Source organism: Pseudophryne corroboree, chromosome 2 (assembly GCF_028390025.1).
Source record: "Pseudophryne corroboree isolate aPseCor3 chromosome 2, aPseCor3.hap2, whole genome shotgun sequence".
NCBI classification, from domain to species: Eukaryota; Metazoa; Chordata; class Amphibia; order Anura; family Myobatrachidae; genus Pseudophryne; species Pseudophryne corroboree.
In genome coordinates this window covers 602,957,329-602,977,639 of record NC_086445.1, presented here as the reverse complement: position 1 = coordinate 602,977,639, position 20,311 = coordinate 602,957,329, and the positions used below count along the sequence as shown (strand labels likewise).

Genomic DNA, 20,311 nt, shown 5'->3' with positions numbered 1-20,311 from the left:
GTCAACCTAGTTACTGTCGACCAATAGTGGCCGACCTAGACATTGTCGACGCAAGTGTGGTCGACTTGGAGACCGGATGCCGCCCTCTTTGACCTCCTCTGACAACTAACACTCACTCCCACCTACAAGGCTTCTCCCATGCCACTATAGGGTAAATATATTATAGCGCCACGGATCGTGCCGCTATAAAACACTTCCTGCTTCGCCTCATTACCAAGGCAAAGCAGGAAGGGACATTGGTAAAATGTACAAACATCTTGTCTGCTGAAGCGGGGAGGCAAAAGCTCCACCCTTCAGCAATGCTTCCCCCCTGTGCTCACAGTGCATCAGCTCAGTGATGATTCGCTATGTCTCCTTCCCAGACGGCTCCTCTGTGCTAATCACGCGAGATCCCCTGCGCAGTCCGCAGCCGGCACCCGCCATAGCCGGGGACACCTCTGTCCTTGCTGTGGTGTATGGGCATCGCCACCTGCAGGTGTTGGAACGGCCAGTGATGCTGGCTGTTCATACATTGCCCTGGATATCGGCCTGCTATCTTTTAGCATCCCTGTCACACCGCTGCAGTCATACATGAGGGAGAAGCGGTATCAGTGCTGACACACAATACATTTATTCCTACATACCTACAGAACTCCCTAATAGTTAGCAGACTTTCCTGCAGCATTCAAATCTTTAAATACCCCATTCATTTCTTACAGCACAAGCTCCTCCTACTGTTCCCTTCTACTCTACCAATCTCCCTTATGAACCACACTCGCTCATCTCAGCACTACACTTTTCCTATTCAATTGTAAGACACTCTAGTCCACAGGTTCACAAACTCAGTTCTCAGGACCCCACACAGTGCATGTTTTGCAGGTCTCCTCACAGAATCGCAAGTGAAATAATTAGCTGCACCTGTGTACCTTTTAAAATGTGTCAGTGAGTAATTAATACACCTGTGAACCTGCAAAACATGAACTGTGTGGGGTCCTGAAAACAGAGTTTGAGAACCTGTGTTCTAGTCTTTACCATCTGTTTTCATGTCTGCATTTAATTTGTCTACCTTATATCTTCATCTTTTCTGGATGTTCAGATTTATCCACTGCCTGGTGTGGCATAGTACAGTGTTACATTATCACTACTATGTCTAGTACATAGGCAGAGATAAAGGAATGTAGGAAGCCATAAACTGCAAGTAAGATAGTAGTCACTAACAGTTGAGATTGCTGAGGGGGGAGATGCACTAAGCAGTAAAACGAGTGGAGAAATGAGCCAGTGGAGAAGTTGGCCATGGCAACCAATCAGCTATTCTGTGTAATTTTATACTATGCAAATTATAAATGTTACTTCAATGCCGATTGGTTGCCATGGGCAACTTTTGCACTCGCTCACTTTTCACTGCTTAGTATATCTCCCCCTAAATTGATTAACGGATACAGGAATATTTGTGGGTCCATACCTCTTATCTTTTACATTAAATGAACGCATTCAATTTATAAGCGGAGCATAGTAATGTCAATTGTGTCACATGACTCATTGCAAAAGTGTTCCATGATGGAATGCGCAATAGTTAGTGAAGGTAACACATCTGGGTATGAGGATCACTTCACGCAAGAAACTTGCTTTGTTTTATACACAATACTTGGGGGTTTATGTACTAAGCTTTGGAGAGAGATAAAGTGGCTGGAGATAAAAATAGGATTTTGGTTACCTACAGGTAAATCCTTTTCTCGTAGTCCGTATAGGATGCTGGGGTCCACATTAGTACCATAGGGGTATAGACAGGTCCACCAGGAGCCATTGGCACTTTAAGAGTTTGAGAGTGTGGGCTGGCTCCTCCCTCTATGCCCCTCCTACCAGACTCAGTCTAGAAACTGCTCGAGGAGACGGACATAGTCAAGAGAAGGATTTAACACAGATCGTGGCGAGATTCACACCAGCTCACAAGGCACATCAAGCCAACTAGCTTGAAAACCTCAGCAACTGCTGAAACATTACTTACCAAATAATACAGTACATAAGTAAACCAAGCTGTACTGAACCATAAAACGGGTGCAGGAAACGAAGCGCTGGGCAGGCGCCCAGCATCCTCTACAGACTACAAGATAAGGATTAACCGGTAGGTAACCAAAAACCTATTTTCTCTTACATCCCAGAGGATGCTGGGGTCCACATTAGTACCATGGGGATGTACCAAAGCTCCCAGAACGTGAGGGAGAGTGCGGAGGCTCCTGCAAAACTGATTGACTGAACTTCAGATCAGAGGCCAAAGTATCGAACTTGTAAAACTTTGCAAACGTGTTCGACCCAGACCAAGTTGAGGCTCGGCAAAGTTGCAATGCCGAGACACCCCGGGCAGCCGCCCAGGAAGACCCCACCTTACGACCAGAGTGGGCCTTAACAGATTTTGGACACGGCAATCCTGCCGTAGAATAAGCGTGCCGGATAGTGAACCTAATCCAGCGAGAGATCGTCTGCTTAGAAGCAGGACACTCAATTTTCTTGGGATCACATAGGACAAACAGAGAATCTGATTTTCTGTGACGAGAAGTTCTCTTCACATATATCTTCAGAGCCCTCACAACATCCAAGGACTTAGATGCAACTGAGAAGTCAGTAGCCACTGGCACCACAATAGGATGGTTGATATGAAATGCCGACACAACCTTCGGAAAGAAACTGCTGACGTGTCCGGAGCTCAGCTCTATCTTCATGGAAGATCAAGTAGGGGCTTTTACAGGATAAAGCCCCCAATCCGGACACACGTCTAGCAGAAGCTAAGGCCAACAACGTGACAACCTTCCATGTAAGAAATCTGACCTCAACCTCCTGTAGAGGCTCAAAACAATCCGACTGGAGGAACTGCAGCACCACGTTAAAGGTCCCAAGAAGCTGTAGGTGGTACAAAGGGAGGTTGGATGTGCAGAACTCCCTTCAAAAAGTCTGAACCTCAGGGAGGGCAGCCAATTGTTTCTGGAAGAAAATGGATAGGGACGAAATCTGGATCTTCACAGATCCCAACCTCAGGCCCATATCCACACCTGCTTGCAGGAAGAGGAGAAAACGTCAGAGTTGAACCTCCACCGTAGGAAACTTCTTGGATTCACACCAAGAGACATATTTCTTCCAAATACGATGGTAATGTTTAGACGTTACCCCTTTCCTAGCCTGTATCAGGGTAGGAATGACCTTCTTCGGAATGCCCTTCTGAGCAAGTATCTGGCGCTCAACTTCCATGCCGTCAAACGTAGCCGCGGTAAGTCTTGATAAGCGAACAGCCCCTGCTGCAGCAGGTCCTCCCGAAGAGGAAGAGGCCTCGGCTCTTCCTGCAAGAGATTCAGAAGGTCCGCGTTCCAAGCCCGCCTTGGCCAGTCTGGAGTAATGAGGATCGCTTGAACTCTTGTCCTCCTTACAAGCTTTAGAACTCTTGGAATGAGTGGAAGTGGTGAAAACACATACACCGACTGGAACACCCACGGAGACACCAGGGCGTCCACTGCCACTGCTTGTGGGTCCCTCGACCTGGAACAATAGCGTTGGAGCTTCTTGTTGAGATGAGAGGCCATCAAAAGGTCTGTTATTTCCTTGAACACCTCCGGATGGAGACCCCACTCCCCTGGATGGAGATCGTGTCTGCCGAGGAAGTCTGCTTCCCAGTTGTCCACTCCCGGAAAGAAGATTGCTGAGAGCGCCAACGCGTGTCTTTCTGCCCAGAGGATGATTCTTGTCACCTCCGACATTGCAGCTCTGCTCTTCGTTCCACCTTTCCGTTTTATGTAAGCTACTGTTGTTACATTGTCCGACTGCACTTGAATGGCCCGATTTCTTAGAAGATGGGCCACCTGAAGACCGTTGTAGACGGCTCTTAGTTCCAGGATGTTGATGGGCAGGCCTGCTTCCAGACTTGACCACCTTCCTTGGAATGTTACTCCTTGAATGACTGCTGCCCAGCCCCGAAGGCTCGCATCCGTGGTTAGAAGGACCCATTCCTGAATCCCGAACCTGCGTCCCTCCAGAAGGTGAGGAAATTGCAGCCACCAGAGGAGCGAAATCCTGGCCTTCGGCGACAGACGTATTCTCTGGTGCATGTGGAGACGAGATCCTGACCACTTGTCCAGGAGATCCAGTTGGAAGGCCCGAGCATGGAACCTCCTGTACTGGAGAGCCTCGTAAGAGGCCACCATCTTTCCCAACAGGCGAATGCATTGATGAACAGACACCCGGGCTGGCTTCAGGACATCCCGGACCATAGCTTGTATCACCAACGCCTTTTCCTGCGGAAGAAACACCCTCTGCACTTCTGTGTCTAGGATCATCCCAGAAAGGACAACCTCTGGGTGTTATGAACCACGGGTAGTGGTTCATTCCTATTTTATGTTTATAGTTCTCTTGCAGACCAGGATTTCCATTTTCTCTGGTTTAGAAGATTCTTGTTTGCGGTCGGTGGTGAGTCTGTGTAATTGCAGCCTGTTTCCATGTGTTTGGCCTCACCTGTCTGCTAATTGCATCTTGTCAGTTTGGAGTCATGCAACAGGGCAGCTGCACAACATAATTAATTAGGGCTCTCTGTTATATTCTGGCTGAGTGCAATACACAGACACTGGTGATAGTTCTTGAGTTCTGAGCTAGTTCCTGCCAGTTCCTGAGTGTCGGTTCCAGTGTCTGATCCCATGTCCTGCCGTGAAGCGTTCCTGTCCAGAAGTCCTGTGGCCTTGTCTGTGCCTGGTCAAGTATCTGGCTTCTTGGTGTCCACCGGTCTGTCGTTTGGGATTCTGCCTGTCCTCCGGTTCTGAGAGCCTGTGTCGGCTACATTGGGGGTTCCTGTCCGTTTGCCAGTATTTGTACCGGTTCCGCGAGTAGCGGCTTTGCCGCATCAGTCGGCCTAGGCCGCTGTATTCCTTGGTTATATCTGTTACTGGTGTTTTGCAGAGGGTTCTGCATATGCTGTCACCGCCGGTACACAACAGTATAGTGTCGGCGTGTGGACAGCATTTTCTTTGTTGTTCTTTTCCTTTGGTGGCGTGCCGCACATGTATTTAGTTTTAGGGTTGTTAGTAGCCCCTAGCCTTCTGTTTGCTTTAGTTAGAGGTCCCCTTGTTATTATCCTGTCTCGGTTCACGCCTTGTCTCACTCTAAGACCTGGGGGCATCGGAGTTGGGCAGACCTAATCCGCCCTTCAAACGTGGCTGCCGTGGGCCCAAGAAACCATAGTCACGCAGGCGTGAACTGACCACACGGGTGAAACAATGGAGGTAGGCTGCTGGGGCTATTTCCATACCACACCTTATTTCAGCGTCACGTTCTGGTGCTCTGGACTCACTACGCAACATCTCTCGTTCTGAGCACCAGGAACGTAACACTGGGTTGGTTCCAAATGTGACTTTGGAAGGTTCAGAATCCAACCGTGGATTTTGAGGAGGCGGGTTGTGAGAACAATTGACTGCAGCAGCTTCTCCTTGGATGATGCCTTTATCAGCAGATCGTCCAGATATGGAATGATGTTCACCCCTTGTTTGCGGAGGAGAACCATCATCTCTGCCATTACCTTGGTAAACACCCTCGGTGCTGTGGAGAGGCCGAACGGCAGGGCCTGTAACTGGAAATGAAAGTCCAGTAATGCGAAACTGAGATAAGCCAGATGCGGCAGCCAGATCGGAACGCATCCTTGATATCCAGGGATACCAGGAATTCCCCCTCTTCCAGACCTGATATCACCGCCCTGAGGGGACTCCGTCTTGAACTTGAACTCCTTAGAAAGGGGTTCAATGATTTTAGGTTCAGAATGGGCCTGACCGAACTATCCGGTTTCGGAACCACGAAAAGGTTCGAATAGTAACCTGTGGCTTGCGAATGAGGAGGAACTGGCACAATGACCTGTGCTTCCACCAACTACTGGACAGCTTCTTGTAGGACAGTACTGTCTGCCAGCAGAGCTGGCAAGCCTGATTTGAAAAAAAACGATGAGTAGGGAGACTTTGAAATTCCAGCCTGTATCCCTGGGATACAATATCTATCACAAAGAGATCCAGGCCGGACGATACCCAGACGTGACTGAATTGTCTGAGTCTCGCTCCCACTGGCCCCACCTCCAGGCCGCGCGGTACCACCGTCATGCGGAGGACTTTGGCGTACCCAAAGCAGGCTTTTGTTCCTGGGAACCTGCAGCGGCAGGTTTCTTGGACTTAACTCGACCTCCCCTAAAGAAGGTATTGGACGGTCTGGCCTTTCTAGGCTTGTTAGGCCGAAAGGACTGTCTTGCTGATGAAGGGAAGGATTTCTTCGGAGCAGGTGCAGCTGAGGGAAGAAACAGACTTACCCGCTGTAGCCGTGGATATCCACGCGTCTAAAGCTTCCCCAAAGAGAGCCTGACCTGTATAAGGTACGGACTCCACAATCTTTCTGGATTCCACGTCGGCCGACCACTGGTGCAGCCACAGTCCCCGACGAGCTGAAACAGACATGGAAGAGATTCCCGCAGCCACGGAACCCAGGTTTTTCATGGATTCTACGATAAAACCTGCTGAATCGTGAACATTGCGTAAAAATAATTCAACATCACCCTTATCCATCGTATCCAAATCCTCTAGTAAGGTAGCCGACCACTTTACTATAGCCTTTGCACTAGCAATAGTGGGACGTAATATGGCCCCTGAAGCAGTGTACATTGATTTAAGTGTATTATCAATCTTTCGATCAGCCGGCTCCTTTAAGGCGGTTAATCCTGGAACAGGTAAAACCACCTTCTTTGAGAGCCTGGACACAGATGAGTCAACAATCGCGGGTTTTCCCATTTTTTCCTATCCTCCTCAGGGAAAGGAAGTGACACCTGGACCCTTTTAGGGATCTGGAATTTTTTCTCCGGGTTTTCCCATGCTTTCTCAAATATAGCATTCAATTCCTTTGACGCAGGGAAAGTTAGCGAGGCTTTTTTATTTTCAGTGAAAAAAGCCTCCTCAACCTGCTCAGGTGTGGTATCATTAATATTCAACACATCCTTGATAGAGGCTATCATCAATTGCACCCCCTTTGCAAGAGATGCAGACCCCCGCAACACATCCCCATCACAGTCTGTGGTGTCAGAATCTGTATCAGTGTCATCCTGTGTGACATGCACAAGCGCACGTTTGTGGGGGTATATAGCAGAGCGTCCCGAGGTACCAGAAACAGGCCATACTGCCATAGAGTTCTGTAATACCTGGGTTGCAGATTCATTACTTGCAACCGTGTCAGAAGTCTAAGAAATTCAAGATTTGATAGAGGAAAACCACTCAGGTTCCCTTGCTGGTATCTGTGCTAAACCAGTGCTATCCTGATTACATGGAATGGGATCATCCTGGGAGGACAAATCCTCCGCAGCATATGACACAGTGTCCCTGGACATAGCTAAAGGAGACCACCAAACACCACACACACAGGGGAGGGCAGACAGAGTTTCCCCCCCAAGAGACACAGAGATTGGAGCCAACCCACGCACAGCGCTTTTTTACCAAAGGGAGACCCATTTTCAGCGCTGTGTACCTTAATAGGATACACAGTCCTATTGCAGCCTCCCCCCCCCCCCCTTTCTACAACCCCCTGGTACCGTTTACAGATAGCTGGAGTTGCTGTGGAGGGACCCGATTCTCGTCAGCGCTGTGCAGGCAGGAAAATGGCGTTGAACGCTGCTGGGTCTGCTCTGAGGAGAAGCTCCGCCCCCAAAATGGTGCTGTCTTCCCGCTCTTCATCAGATTATACTGGCCTGAGAATTTAGTGCTGGCTGAGATCCGGGGTCCCTGACAGGCTTCTGGACCAGTGTAGGGTGTCGTGCTGGCTCAGGGCACCCCTCATAGCTCCGCACCATGTACCGCTGATCCATCTCCAGAGCGCAGTTAATACTGCACTCCTACCCTTATGCTGCCATCTTCACACAGACCCCCCGCTTGCTAGGGGGGGGGGGTCGGTGTCTCACCCGTCACAGATTCTTCAGCTCTGCAAGGTGGGGGCGGCATGCTGCTGGGGAGAGCAGTCCCTTGTGGCAGAGTACGATCAGACTCCACTGGAGTTCAGCGTCCAGTCAGCGGAGACAGTGGCTCAGACCCCGCAGGGCAGACACTGCTCCCCACCTCAGTCCCTCGCTGCAGGGAGGCTGTTGCCAGCAGCCTCCCTGGAAAATAATAAACTCTAAAAAATAAAATAAGATTTTACTCACCGGTAAATCTATTTCTCGTAGTCCGTAGTGGATGCTGGGGACTCCGTAAGGACCATGGGGAATAGACGGGCTCCGCAGGAGACTGGGCACTCTAAAAGAAAGATTAGGTACTATCTGGTGTGCACTGGCTCCTCCCTCTATGCCCCTCCTCCAGACCTCAGTTAGGATACTGTGCCCGGAAGAGCTGACACAATAAGGAAGGATTTTGAATTCCGGGTAAGACTCATACCAGCCACACCAATCACACCGTATAACTCGTGATACTACACCCAGTTAACAGTATGAAATATAACTGAGCCTCTCAACAGATGGCTCACCAAAAACCCTTAGTTAGGCAATAACTACATACAAGTATTGCAGACAATCCGCACTTGGGATGGGCGCCCAGCATCCACTACGGACTACGACAAATAGATTTACCGGTGAGTAAAATCTTATTTTCTCTGACGTCCTAGTGGATGCTGGGGACTCCGTAAGGACCATGGGGATTATACCAAAGCTCCCAAACGGGCGGGAGAGTGCGGATGACTCTGCAGCACCGAATGAGAGAACTCAAGGTCCTCCTCAGCCAGGGTATCAAATTTGCAAACGTGTTTGCCCCTGACCAAGTTGCAGCTCGGCAAAGTTGTAAAGCCGAGACCCCTCGTCAGCCGCCCAAGATGAGCCCACTTTCCTCGTGGAATGGGCTTTTACTGATTTAGGATGCGGCAATCCAGCCGCAGAATGCTCCAGCTGAATTGTGCTACAAATTCAGCGAGCAATAGTCTGCTTAGAAGCAGGAGCACCTATTTTGTTGGGTGCCTACAGGATAAAAAGCGAGTCAATTTTCCTGACTCCAGCCGTCCTGGAAATATACATTTTTAAGGCCCTGACTACGTCCAGTAACTTGGAATCTTCCAAGTCCCTATTAGCCGCAGGCACTACAATAGGTTAGTTCAAGTGAAAAGCTGATACCACCTTAGGGAGAAACTGGGGACGAGTCCTCAATTCTGCCCTATCCATATGGAAAATCAGATAAGGGCTTTTACATGACAAAGCCGCCAATTCTGACACACGCCTGGCCGAAGCCAAGGCCAATAACATGACCACTTTCCACATGAGATATTTCAAATCCACAGATTTAAGTGGCTCAAACCAATGTGATTTTAGGAAACTCAACACCACGTTGAGATCCCAAGGTGCCACAGGAGGCACAAAAGGGGGCTGAATATGTAGCACTCCCTTTACAAATGTCTGAACTCCAGGCAGTGAAGCCAGTTCTTTCTGGAAGAAAATCGACAGAGCCGAAATCTGGACCTTAATGGAACCCAAGTTTAGGCCCATAGTCACTCCTGACTGTAGGAAGTGCAGAAAACGACCCAGCTGAAATTCCTCTGTTGGGGCCTTCCTGGCCTCACACCACGCAACATATTTTCGCCAAATACGGTGATAATGGTTTGCGGTTACTTCTTTCCTGGCTTTTATCAGCGTAGGAATGACTTCCTCCGGAATGCCCTTTTCCTTTAGGATCCGGAATTCAACCGCCATGCCGTCAAACGCAGCCGCGGTAAGTCTTGGAACAGACAGGGCCCCTGCTGTAGCAGATCCTGTCTGAGCGGTAGAGGCCATGGGTCCTCTGATATCATTTCTTAAAGTTCTGGGTACCAAGCTCTTCTTGGCCAATCCGGAACCACGAGTATCGTTCTTACTCCTCGTTTTCTTATTATTCTCAGTACCTTTGGTATGAGAGGCAGAGGAGGGAATACATAAACCGACTGGTACACCCACGGTGTCACTAGAGCGTCCACAGCTATTGCCTGAGGGTCCCTTGACCTGGCGCAATATCTAGTTTTTTGTTTAGGCGGGACGCCATCATGTCCACCTGTGGCCTTTCCCAACGGTTTACCGACAGTTGGAAGACTTCTGGATGAAGTCCCCACTCTCCCGGGTGTAGGTCGTGTCTGCTGAGGAAGTCTGCTTCCCAGTTGTCCACTCCCGGAATGAACACTGCTAACAGTGCTAAGACGTGATTTTCCGCCCATCGGAGAATCCTTGTGGCTTCTGCCATCGCCATCCTGCTTCTTGTGCCGCCCTGTCGGTTTACATGGGCGACTGCCGTGATGTTGTCTGATTGGATCAGTACCGGCTGGTTTTGAAGCAGAGGCCTTGCCAGACTAAGGGCATTGTAAATGGCCCTCAGTTCCAGAATATTTATGTGTAGGGACGACTCCTGACTTGACCAAAGTCCTTGGAAATTTCTTCCCTGTGTGACTGCCCCCCAGCCTCAAAGGCTGGCATCCGTGGTTACCAGGACCCAGTCCTGTATGCCGAATCTGCGGCCCTCTTGAAGATGAGCACTCTGCAGCCACCACAGTAGAGATACCCTGGTCCTTGGAGACAGGGTTATCAGCCGATGCATCTGAAGATGCGATCCCGACCACTTGTCCAAGAGGTCCCACTGAAAGGTTCTTGCATGGAACCTGCCGAATGGAATTTTGCTTCGTAAGAAGCTACCATTTTTCCCAGGACTCGTGTGCAGTGATGCACCGATACCTGTTTTGGTTTCAGGAGGTCTCTGACTAGAGATGACAGCTCCTTGGCTTTCTCCTGCGGGAGAAACACTTTTTTCTGTTCTGTGTCCAGAACCATCCCCAGAAACAGTAGGTGTGTGGTAGGAACCAGCTGTGACCTTGGAATGTATAGAATCCATCTGTGCTGTTGTAGCACTTCCCGAGATAGTGCTACTCCGACCAACAACTGCTCCTTGGACCTCTCCTTTATAAGGAGATCGTCCAAGTACGGGATAATTAAAACTCCCTTTTTTTTTTTGAAGGAGTATCATCATTTCTGCCATTACCTTGGTAAAGACCCTCGGTGCCGTGGACAGTCCAAACGGCAGTGTTTGGAATTGGTAATGGCAATCCTGTACCACAAATCTGAGGTACTCCTGGTGAGGATGGTAAATGGGGACATGTAGGTAAGCATCCTTGATGTCCAGGGATACCATGTAATCCCCCTCCTCCAGGCTTGCAATAACCGCCCTGAGCGATTCCATCTTGAACTTGAATTTTTTTATGTATGTGTTCAAGGATTTCAAATTTAAAATGGGTCTCACTGAACCGTCCGGTTTCGGTACCACAAACAGTGTGGAATAGTAACCCCGTCCTTGTTGAAGTAGGGGCACCTTGACTATCACCTGCTGGGAATACAGCTTGTGAATTGCCTCTAGCACAGCCTCCCTGCCTGAGGGAGTTGTCGGCAAGGCAGATTTGAGGAAACGGCGGGGGGGGGGGAAAGACGCCTCGAATTCCAGCTTGTACCCCTGAGATACTTACCTGAAGGATCCAGGGATCCTGTGAGCGAGCCCACTGATCGCTGAAATTTTTGAGGCGGCCCCCCACCTTACCTGGCTACGCCTGTGGAGCCCCCGCGTCATGCGGTGGACTCAGGGGAAGAATTTTGATTCTGGGAACTGGCTGACTGGTGCAGCTTTTTCCCTCTTCCCTCGTCTCTGTGCAGAAAGCAAGCGCCTTTGACCCGCTTGCTTTTCTGAAGCCGAAAGGCCTGTACCTGATAATACAGTGCTTTCTTAGGCTGTGAGGAAACCTGAGGTAAAAAAATTTCTTCCCAGCTGTTGCTGTGGATACGAGGTCCCAGAGACCATCCCCAAACAATTCCTCACCCTTATAAGGCTCTATGTGCCTTTTAAAGTCAGCATCACCTGTCCAGTGTCGGGTCTCTAATACCCTCCTGACAGAATGGACATTGCATCAATTTTGGATGCCAGCCGGCAAAATATCCCTCTGTGCATCCCTCATATAGAAGACGACGTCTTATGTTCGCAAAATAGTATCCCTGTTTGACAGGGTTACAGACCACGCTGCAGCAGCACTATCTGCAGGTCTCAGTCTAGTACCTGAGTGTGTAAATACAGACTTCAGGATAGCCTCCTGCTTTTTATCAGCAGGTACCTTCAAAGTGGCCGTATCCTAAGACGGCAGTGCCACCTTTTTTGACAAACGTGTGAGCGCCTTATCCACCCTAGGGGATATCTCCCAGCGTAACTTATCCTCTGACGGGAAAGGGTACGCCAACAGTAACTTTTTAGAAATTACCAGTTTCTTATCGGGGGAACCCACGCTTTTTCACACTTCATTCACTCATTTGATGGGGGAACAAAACACTGCCTGCTTTTTCTCCCCAAACATAAAACCCTTTTATAGTGGTACTTGGGTTAATGTCAGAAATGTGTAACACATTTTTTTATTGCCGGGATCATGTAACGGATGTTCCTAGTGGATTGTGTATATGTCTCAACCTCGTCGACACTGGAGTCAGACTCCGTGTCGACATCTGTGTCTGCCATCTGAGGGAGCGGGCGTTTTTGAGCCCCTGATGGCCTTTGAGACGCCTGGGCAGGCGCGGGCTGAGAAGCCGGCTGTCCCATAGCTGTTACGTCATCCAGCCTTTTATGTAAGGAGTTGACACTGTCGGTTTATACCTTCCACCTATCCATCCACTCTGGTGTCGGCCCCACAGGGGGCGACATCACATTTATCGGCATCTGCTCTGCCATCACATAAGCCTCCTCATCAAACGTGTCGACACAGCCGAACCGACACACCGCACACACACAGGGAATGCTCTGACTGAGGACAGGACCCCACACAGCCCTTTGGGGAGACAGAGAGAGAGTATGCCAGCACACACCAGAGCGCTATATAATTTAGGGATTAACACTATATTGAGTGAATTTTTCCCAATAGCTGCTTGTATATACAATATTGCGCCTAAATTTTGTGCCCCCCCTCTCTTTTTAACCCTTTGAGCCTGCAAACTACAGGGGAGAGCCTGGGGAGCTGTCTTCCAGCTGCACTGTGAAGAGAAAATGGCGCCAGTGTGCTGAGGGAGATAGCTCCGCCCCTTTTTCGCAGACTTTTCTCCCGCTTTTTTATGGATTCTGGCAGGGGTATTTATCACATATATAGCCTCTGGGGCTATATATTGTGATATATTTGCCAGCCAAGGTGTTTTTATTGCTGCTCAGGGCGCCCCCCCCCCAGCGCCCTGCACCCTCAGTGATTGGAGTGTGAAGTGTGCATGAGGAGCAATGGCGCACAGCTGCAGTGCTGTGCGCTACCTTGGTGAAGACTGATGTCTTCTGCCGCCGATTTTCCGGACCTCTTCTTGCTTCTGGCTCTGTAAGGGGGACGGCGGCGCGGCTCCGGGAACGAACACCAAGGCCAGTTCCATGCGGTCGATCCCTCTGGAGCTAATGGTGTCCAGTAGCCTAAGAAGCCCAAGCTAGCTGCAAGCAGGTAGGTTCGCTTCTTCTCCCCTTAGTCCCTCGATGCAGTGAGCCTGTTGCCAGCAGGTCTCGCTGTAAAATAAAAAACCTAAAATAAACTTTCTTTCTAGGAGCTCAGGAGAGCCCCTAGTGTGCATCCAGCTCGGCCGGGCACAGAAATCTAACTGAGGTCTGGAGGAGGGGCATAGAGGGAGGAGCCAGTGCACACCAGATAGTACCTAATCTTTCTTTTAGAGTGCCCAGTCTCCTGCGGAGCCCGTCTATTCCCCATGGTCCTTTACGGAGTCCCCAGCATCCACTAGGACGTCAGAGAAAAACTTTTTTACCAGGAAAACTTAGGAGAGCTCCCCTAGCTGTGACCGGCTCCTCCGGGCACATTTTCTAAACTGAGTCTGGTAGGAGGGGCATAGAGGGAGGAGCCAGCCCACACTCTCAAACTCTTAAAGTGCCAATGGCTCCTGGTGGACTCATCTATACCCCATGGTACTAATGTGGACCCCAGCATCCTCTAGAACAAAAGAGGGGGGGGAAATCCAACCAATCAGCTCCTAGCAGTAATTTTCCAAACAACCTGTAACATGGCCTTTAGGAGCACTGTATCTTCAAAGCTTAGTACATAGACCCCTTGGTTTGTTTAGTGTATTACAAAGAGCTAAATGTACCCTCTTCTGTAAAATAAAAACATACTTGAGATCATTTCTGACCTGTATAAATATACAAGACCTACAACATTGTGATGTTACAGTGTCTGCAGTACTGTGCTCTGACTTTTATCAGGTTTTTACTTTTATTTTACAGCTGGGATAAATTAGTTCCATTACATCACTGCAACGCTTTCCTCCATGCACACCTTTCCACATCTCACCAATCTGTCCTGACCTTGATGCTGAGTGGCATGAATGACACCAGTCCATAATCCTGGATGATCTCCGCTATTTTCTCATGAAGCCTACGATGCCGCCGAAAAAATGGATCAGAGGTCAGATGATTCACCAGATAGGAAAGATCCATAACCTCAGTGTAGTAGTCAATATTAAAAGCTGCAATGAGAAAGAGACATGTCAATTTGATAGTATGAATGTAAACAATCATGAACTTGTCAAATCTTTTAAATAATTTATTCTTTGCTGCTGGTTTTCAGATTAGAACTTCACTCAGTTTGCAACAAACTCTACACCGCCTGTTGAATGATGTCCTTGGTCATACGGTCTCTATGGATCCCTGACCAATCCTTCTAAACACCCTCCCGTGATGCATCCCAGCCTCACCAAGGCGACCATACTGCTCAATAAGATCCATCTTGGAAAGGATGTTGATGTGTGGCAGCTGCACATGAAGCATGGTACTCAAAGAAGTACACAGGACAGAGATGAACTTGGCTGGGTCTGTGCAATAATGGGAGTCCACAAGGTGTACTGCACACAGCTGAAAATACAAAAATGGAAATAAAATTAGCAATTTTCACTTACATCTTCTGCAACATCACAGCAAATCACTGCTAGTTTGCAGATAGGACAATTCAGGTAAATAATCTAAACAGTGATATTATTGTATAGTTAGTTGGACAATCCGATTTTATGCTTTAATGCATTTTTATTCAGCAGGTAATGTTAAGGTGGGTACACACTGGCCGATATATCGGGCGTTCTCTTGAGCGGCCAATATATCGCGGGTCCGTCGGCCAGTGTGTACGGCCGATACGTCTGTGAACTCCGTCGTTCAGACGTATCGCGGAGGCCCCGCAGCACAGCCGATGGCCAATATATCTACCGATATATTGGCGCGTCGCTGTGTGTCCGACCGCCCGTACACATGCTGCGGCAGCCGGCGGTGATTGAGAGCTGTACTGGACGGCCATGTGTACATGCCCGCCCAGTTCATGACGTCAGACCCCAATGGATCGGACAGTGTGTATGCTCAACACACTGCCCGATCCGTCCATAGATCTATCTGCCGATCAATTGATCGGCAGATATATCTACCAGTGTGTACCCACCTTTAGACTATTGTGCTGCATAAGTGGTTATGAGTTAACAAAAGTGCTGGTGTACCAATTTACCCAGTGCGCACCTTCTCTTTCTGAACTGATGCTTAACTTATCTTTGCCTAAATAAATTGCAACCCATTGGAGTTCCTGCTTATATGCAGAAGTTCTGAAGTCCCACATATTGTGGAAAGCCATTTCCCCAATTCAACAGGCACCACTGATCATCGATGATCGCCAATCTAGGAAGTTAACGTGTTAAAAATACCCAATTTGCCAATCCCGTTCAGGGAATGAATTTTAATCGTATTTAATATACCAGATTCCCCAACCTGACTTTTCGCGGGAACGGGACATTACCGCAATCTGTGGGTAACGTGTAGGGCAGTGGTTGCCAAAGTTTTTTGAATCACGGCACCCTAGAGTATCAGAATTTTTTTCACGGCACCCCTAGGCCAAAAGTTTTCTTTTGAGAGATTTAGAATAAATATTAAATGAAGTAAATTGTGTTTATATGTTATCCTTAGGTTCAATTGTGTGGTTAGGGACAGGAATTGGTTCTGTTTGTCCACACAGTTTATGATTGGCAGCCACCAGCGCTGGTTTTGCCTATTATACCCCTTTCAGACAGAGAAAAGAACCCGGTAATTTCCCGGCTCCTGAAGGGACGACCCGGGATTTTTTTCTGTCTGAAAGGGTCAACACGGGACCGAGTTCCCAGGAATTCGACCCAGGAATTTACCTGGGGTTTTCCCGGCTCTTACACGGGTTGCCGGCTGTCTGAAAGGGTCCGACCCGGTATTTTATAAACGGGTCGCGGCTGACAGCGCTTATTGGCTGAGCTGGCGGGGCACTGGCAATTGGCTGAGCAGCAGGGTCTCTCCGATTGGCTGAGCGGGCACTGCACTGGCGTCTGAGGTCATCATTATGCTGCGCGGGGCTACTCAGCAGTTTCTCATTGGCCATGGCTAATGACACCCACCACCCACTTTCATGACCTCATCTCTGTGTGCCATAAAAACAGTCCATTTTTTATGACACACAAGTCTATTGCACGGCTGACACGGGTTCTGTCTGAAAGGGGTTGACCCGGGAATTTTCCGGGTTTTGTGTTCCGTGTGAAAGGGGGTAAGGGACTGTAACACGGGTTTTTCCCGGGAACACAAACCTGTGAAAAATCCAGGTTTTTGAGATTTTTCTGTCTGAAAGTGGTATTACATTGACCATAAATAATTTACATTGGTCCTGGACCACCAATCTAAGGCACCCCTGCAAGTGTCCTGAGGCACCCCAGGGACAGTTTGGGAACCATTGGTGTAGGTGCATTTACTGTACCACTACACTCAGCAGGGCATTGCAGAAGTTTGTAAAGATGGAACTTGTAAATCCCTACTTGCTCAGATGAGGAGAACGGGCCCCTTTATGTCACTTCCAGTCGCAGCCATAGAGCGGAGTGCTAATAATAATAATAATAATAATAATAAGAAGAAGAAGAAGAATTTACTTACCGATAATTCTATTTCTCGTAGTCCGTAGTGGATGCTGGGGACTCCGTCAGGACCATGGGGTTTAGCGGCTCCGCAGGAGACAGGGCACAATAATAAAAGCTTTAGGATCAGGTGGTGTGCACTGGCTCCTCCCCCTATGACCCTCCTCCAAGCCTCAGTTAGGATACTGTGCCCGGACGAGCGTGCATAATAAGGAAGGATATTGAATCCCGGGTAAGACTCATACCAGCCACACCAATCACACCGTACAACCTGTGATCTGAACCCAGTTAACAGTATGATAACAACGAAGGAGCCTCTGAAAAGATGGCTCACAACAAGAATAACCCGATTTTTGTAACAATAACTATGTACAAGTATTGCAGACAATCCGCACTTGGGATGGGCGTCCAGCATCCACTACGGACTACGAGAAATAGAATTATCGGTAAGTAAATTCTTATTTTCTCTAACGTCCTAAGTGGATGCTGGGGACTCCGTCAGGACCATGGGGATTATACCAAAGCTCCCAAACGGGCGGGAGAGTGCGGATGACTCTGCAGCACCGAATGAGAGAACTCCAGGTCCTCCTCAGTCAGGGTGTGCCCCTGACCAAGTAGCAGCTCGGCAAAGTTGTAAAGCCGAGACCCCTCGGGCAGCCGCCCAAGATGAGCCCACTTCCTTGTGGAATGGGCTTTTACTGATTTTGGCTGTGGCAAGCCTGCCACAGAATGTGCAAGCTGAATTGTACTACAAATCCAGCGAGCAATTGTCTGCTTAGAAGCAGGAACACCCATCTTGTTGGGTGCATACAGGCTAAACAGCGAGTCAGATTTTCTGACTCCAGTCGTCCTGGAAACATATTTTCAGGGCCCTGACAACGTCAAGTAACTTGGAGTCCTCCAAGTCCCTAGTAGCCGCAGGTACCACAATAGGTTGGTTCATGTGAAAAACAGAAAACACCTTAAGGAGAAATTGAGGACGAGTCCTCAATTCTGCCCTGTCAGAATGAAAAATTAAGTAAGGGCTTTTATATGATAAAGCCGCCAATTCTGACACACGCCTGGCTGAAGCCAGGGCTAATAGAATCTTCACCTTCCATGTGAAATATTTTAATTCCACAGTGGTGAGTGGATCAAACCAATGTGACTTTAGGAAACTCAAAACAACATTGAGATCCCAAGGTGCCACTGGGGGCACAAAAGGAGGCTGTATATGCAGTACCCCTTTTACAAACGTCTGAACTTCAGGCACTGAAGCCAGTTCTTTCTGGAAGAAATTCGACAGGGTCGAAATTTGAACCTTAATGGACCCTAATTTTAGGCCCATAGACCGTCCTGTTTTCAGGAAATGTAGGAAACGACCCAGTTGGAATTCCTCTGTAGGGACCTTCTTGGCCTCACACCACGCAACATATTTTCGCCAAATGCGGTGAAAATGTTTTGCAGTTACATCCTTCCTGGCTTCGACCAGAGTAGGGATGACTTCATCTGGAATGCCCTTTCAGGATCCGGCGTTCAACTGCCATGCCGTCAAACGCAGCCGCGGTAAGTCTTGGAAAAGACAAGGCCCCTGCTGGAGCAGGTCCTCTCTTAAAGGTAGAGGCCACGGTTCTTCCGTGAGCATCTCTTGAAGTTCCGGGTACCAAGTCCTTCTTGACCCATCCGGAACCACGAGTATCGTTCTTACTCATCTCCTTCTTATGATTCTCAGTACTTTTTGTATGAGATGCATAGGAGGGAACACATACCCTGACTGGTACACCCACAGTGTTACCAGAGCGTCCACCGCTATTGCCTGAGGGTCCCTTGACCTGGCGCAATATCTGTCTAGTTTTTTGTTCAGGCGGGACGCCATCATGTCCACCTTTGGTTTTTCCCAACGGTTTACAATCATGTGGAAGACTTCCCGCTGAAGTCCCCACTCTCCCGGGTGGAGGTTATGCCTGCTGAGGAAGTCTGCTTCCCAGTTTTCCACTCCCGGAATTAACACTGCTGAGAGTGTTATCACATGATTTTTTCGCCCAGCGAAGAATCCTTGCAGTTTCTGCCATTTCCCTCCTGCTTCATGTGCCGCCCTGTCCGTTTACGTGGGCGACTGCCGTGATGTTGTCCCACTGGATCAATACCGGCTGACCTTGAAGCAGAGGTCTTGCTAAGCTTAGAGCCTTGTAAATTGCCCTTAGCTCCAGTATATTTATGTGGAGAGAAGTCTCCAGACTTGATCACACTCCCTGGAAATTTTTTCCTTGTGTGACTGCTCCCCAGCCACTCAGGCTGGCATCCGTGGTCACCAGGACCCAGTCCTGAATGTCGAATCTGCGGCCCTTTCATAGATGAGCACTCTGCAGCCACCGCAGAAGAAAACACCCTTGTCCTTGGAGACAGGGTTATCCGCTGATGCATATGAAGATGCGATCCGGACCATTTTCCCAGCAGATTCCACTGAAAGGTTCTTGCGTGAAATCTACCGAATGGGATCGCTTTGTAAGAAACCACCATTTTTCACAGGACCCTTGTGCAATGATGCACTGATACTTTTCCTGGTTTTAGGAGGTTCCTGACTAGCTCGGATAACTCCCTGGCCTTCTTCTCCGGGAGAAAACATCCTTTTCTGGACTGTGTCCAGAATCATTCCTAGGAACATTAGACGTGTCGTCGGAAAAAGCTGCGATTTTGGAATATTTAGAATCCACTCGTGCGGTCGTAGAACTACTTGAGATAGTGCTACTCCGACCGCCAACTGTTCTCTGGACCTTGCCCTTATCAGGAAAGCGTCCATATTTCTTTTAGGAAGAATCATCATTTCGGCCATTACCTTGGTAAAGACCCGGGGTGCCGTGGACAATCCAAACGGCAGCGTCTGAACTGATAGTGACAGTTCTGTACCACGAACCTGAAATCCCTTGGTGAGAAGGGCAAAATTTGGACATGTAGGTAAGCGTCCCTGATATCCAGTGACACCATATCGTCCTGGTTCGCTATCACTGCTCTGAGTGACTCCATCTTGATTTGAACCCTTGTATGCAATTGTTCAAATCTTTTAGATCTCACCGAGCCGTTTGGCTTCAGTACCACAATATAGTGTGGAATAATACCCCTTCCCTTGTTGTAGGAGGGGTACTTTGATTATCACCTGCTGGGAATACAGCCTGTGAATTTTTTCCCAATACTGCCTCCCTGTCGGAGGGAGACGTTGGTAAAGCAGACTTCAGGAACTTGTGAGGGGAAGACGTCTCGAATTTCCAATGTACACCTGGGATACTATGTGTAGGATCCAGGAGTCCACTTGCGAGTGAGCCCACTGCGTGCTGAAACTCTTGAGATGACCCCCCACCGCACCTGAGTCCGCTTGTATGGCCCCAGCGTCATGCTGCGGACTTG

The 20,311-nt window shown here is 48.9% G+C and overlaps 1 protein-coding gene across 2 annotated transcripts in view; it reads right to left on the bottom strand.

Moving 5' to 3' along the window:
• Nucleotides 1–20,311, bottom strand: part of GPN2 (GPN-loop GTPase 2) — a 52,544-nt gene that overhangs the window by 29,261 nt on the left and 2,972 nt on the right. Inside the window, exons 2-3 of one of the 2 annotated variants that reach the window (XM_063954711.1) lie at nt 14,726–14,882; nt 14,323–14,497 (exon numbers count right to left, since the gene is read on the bottom strand). In XM_063954711.1, the coding sequence (XP_063810781.1) occupies nt 14,323–14,497; nt 14,726–14,882 (332 nt within the window). The remainder of the gene's footprint in view (nt 1–14,322; nt 14,498–14,725; nt 14,883–20,311) is intronic. The other variant, XM_063954710.1, reaches the window with a different exon arrangement.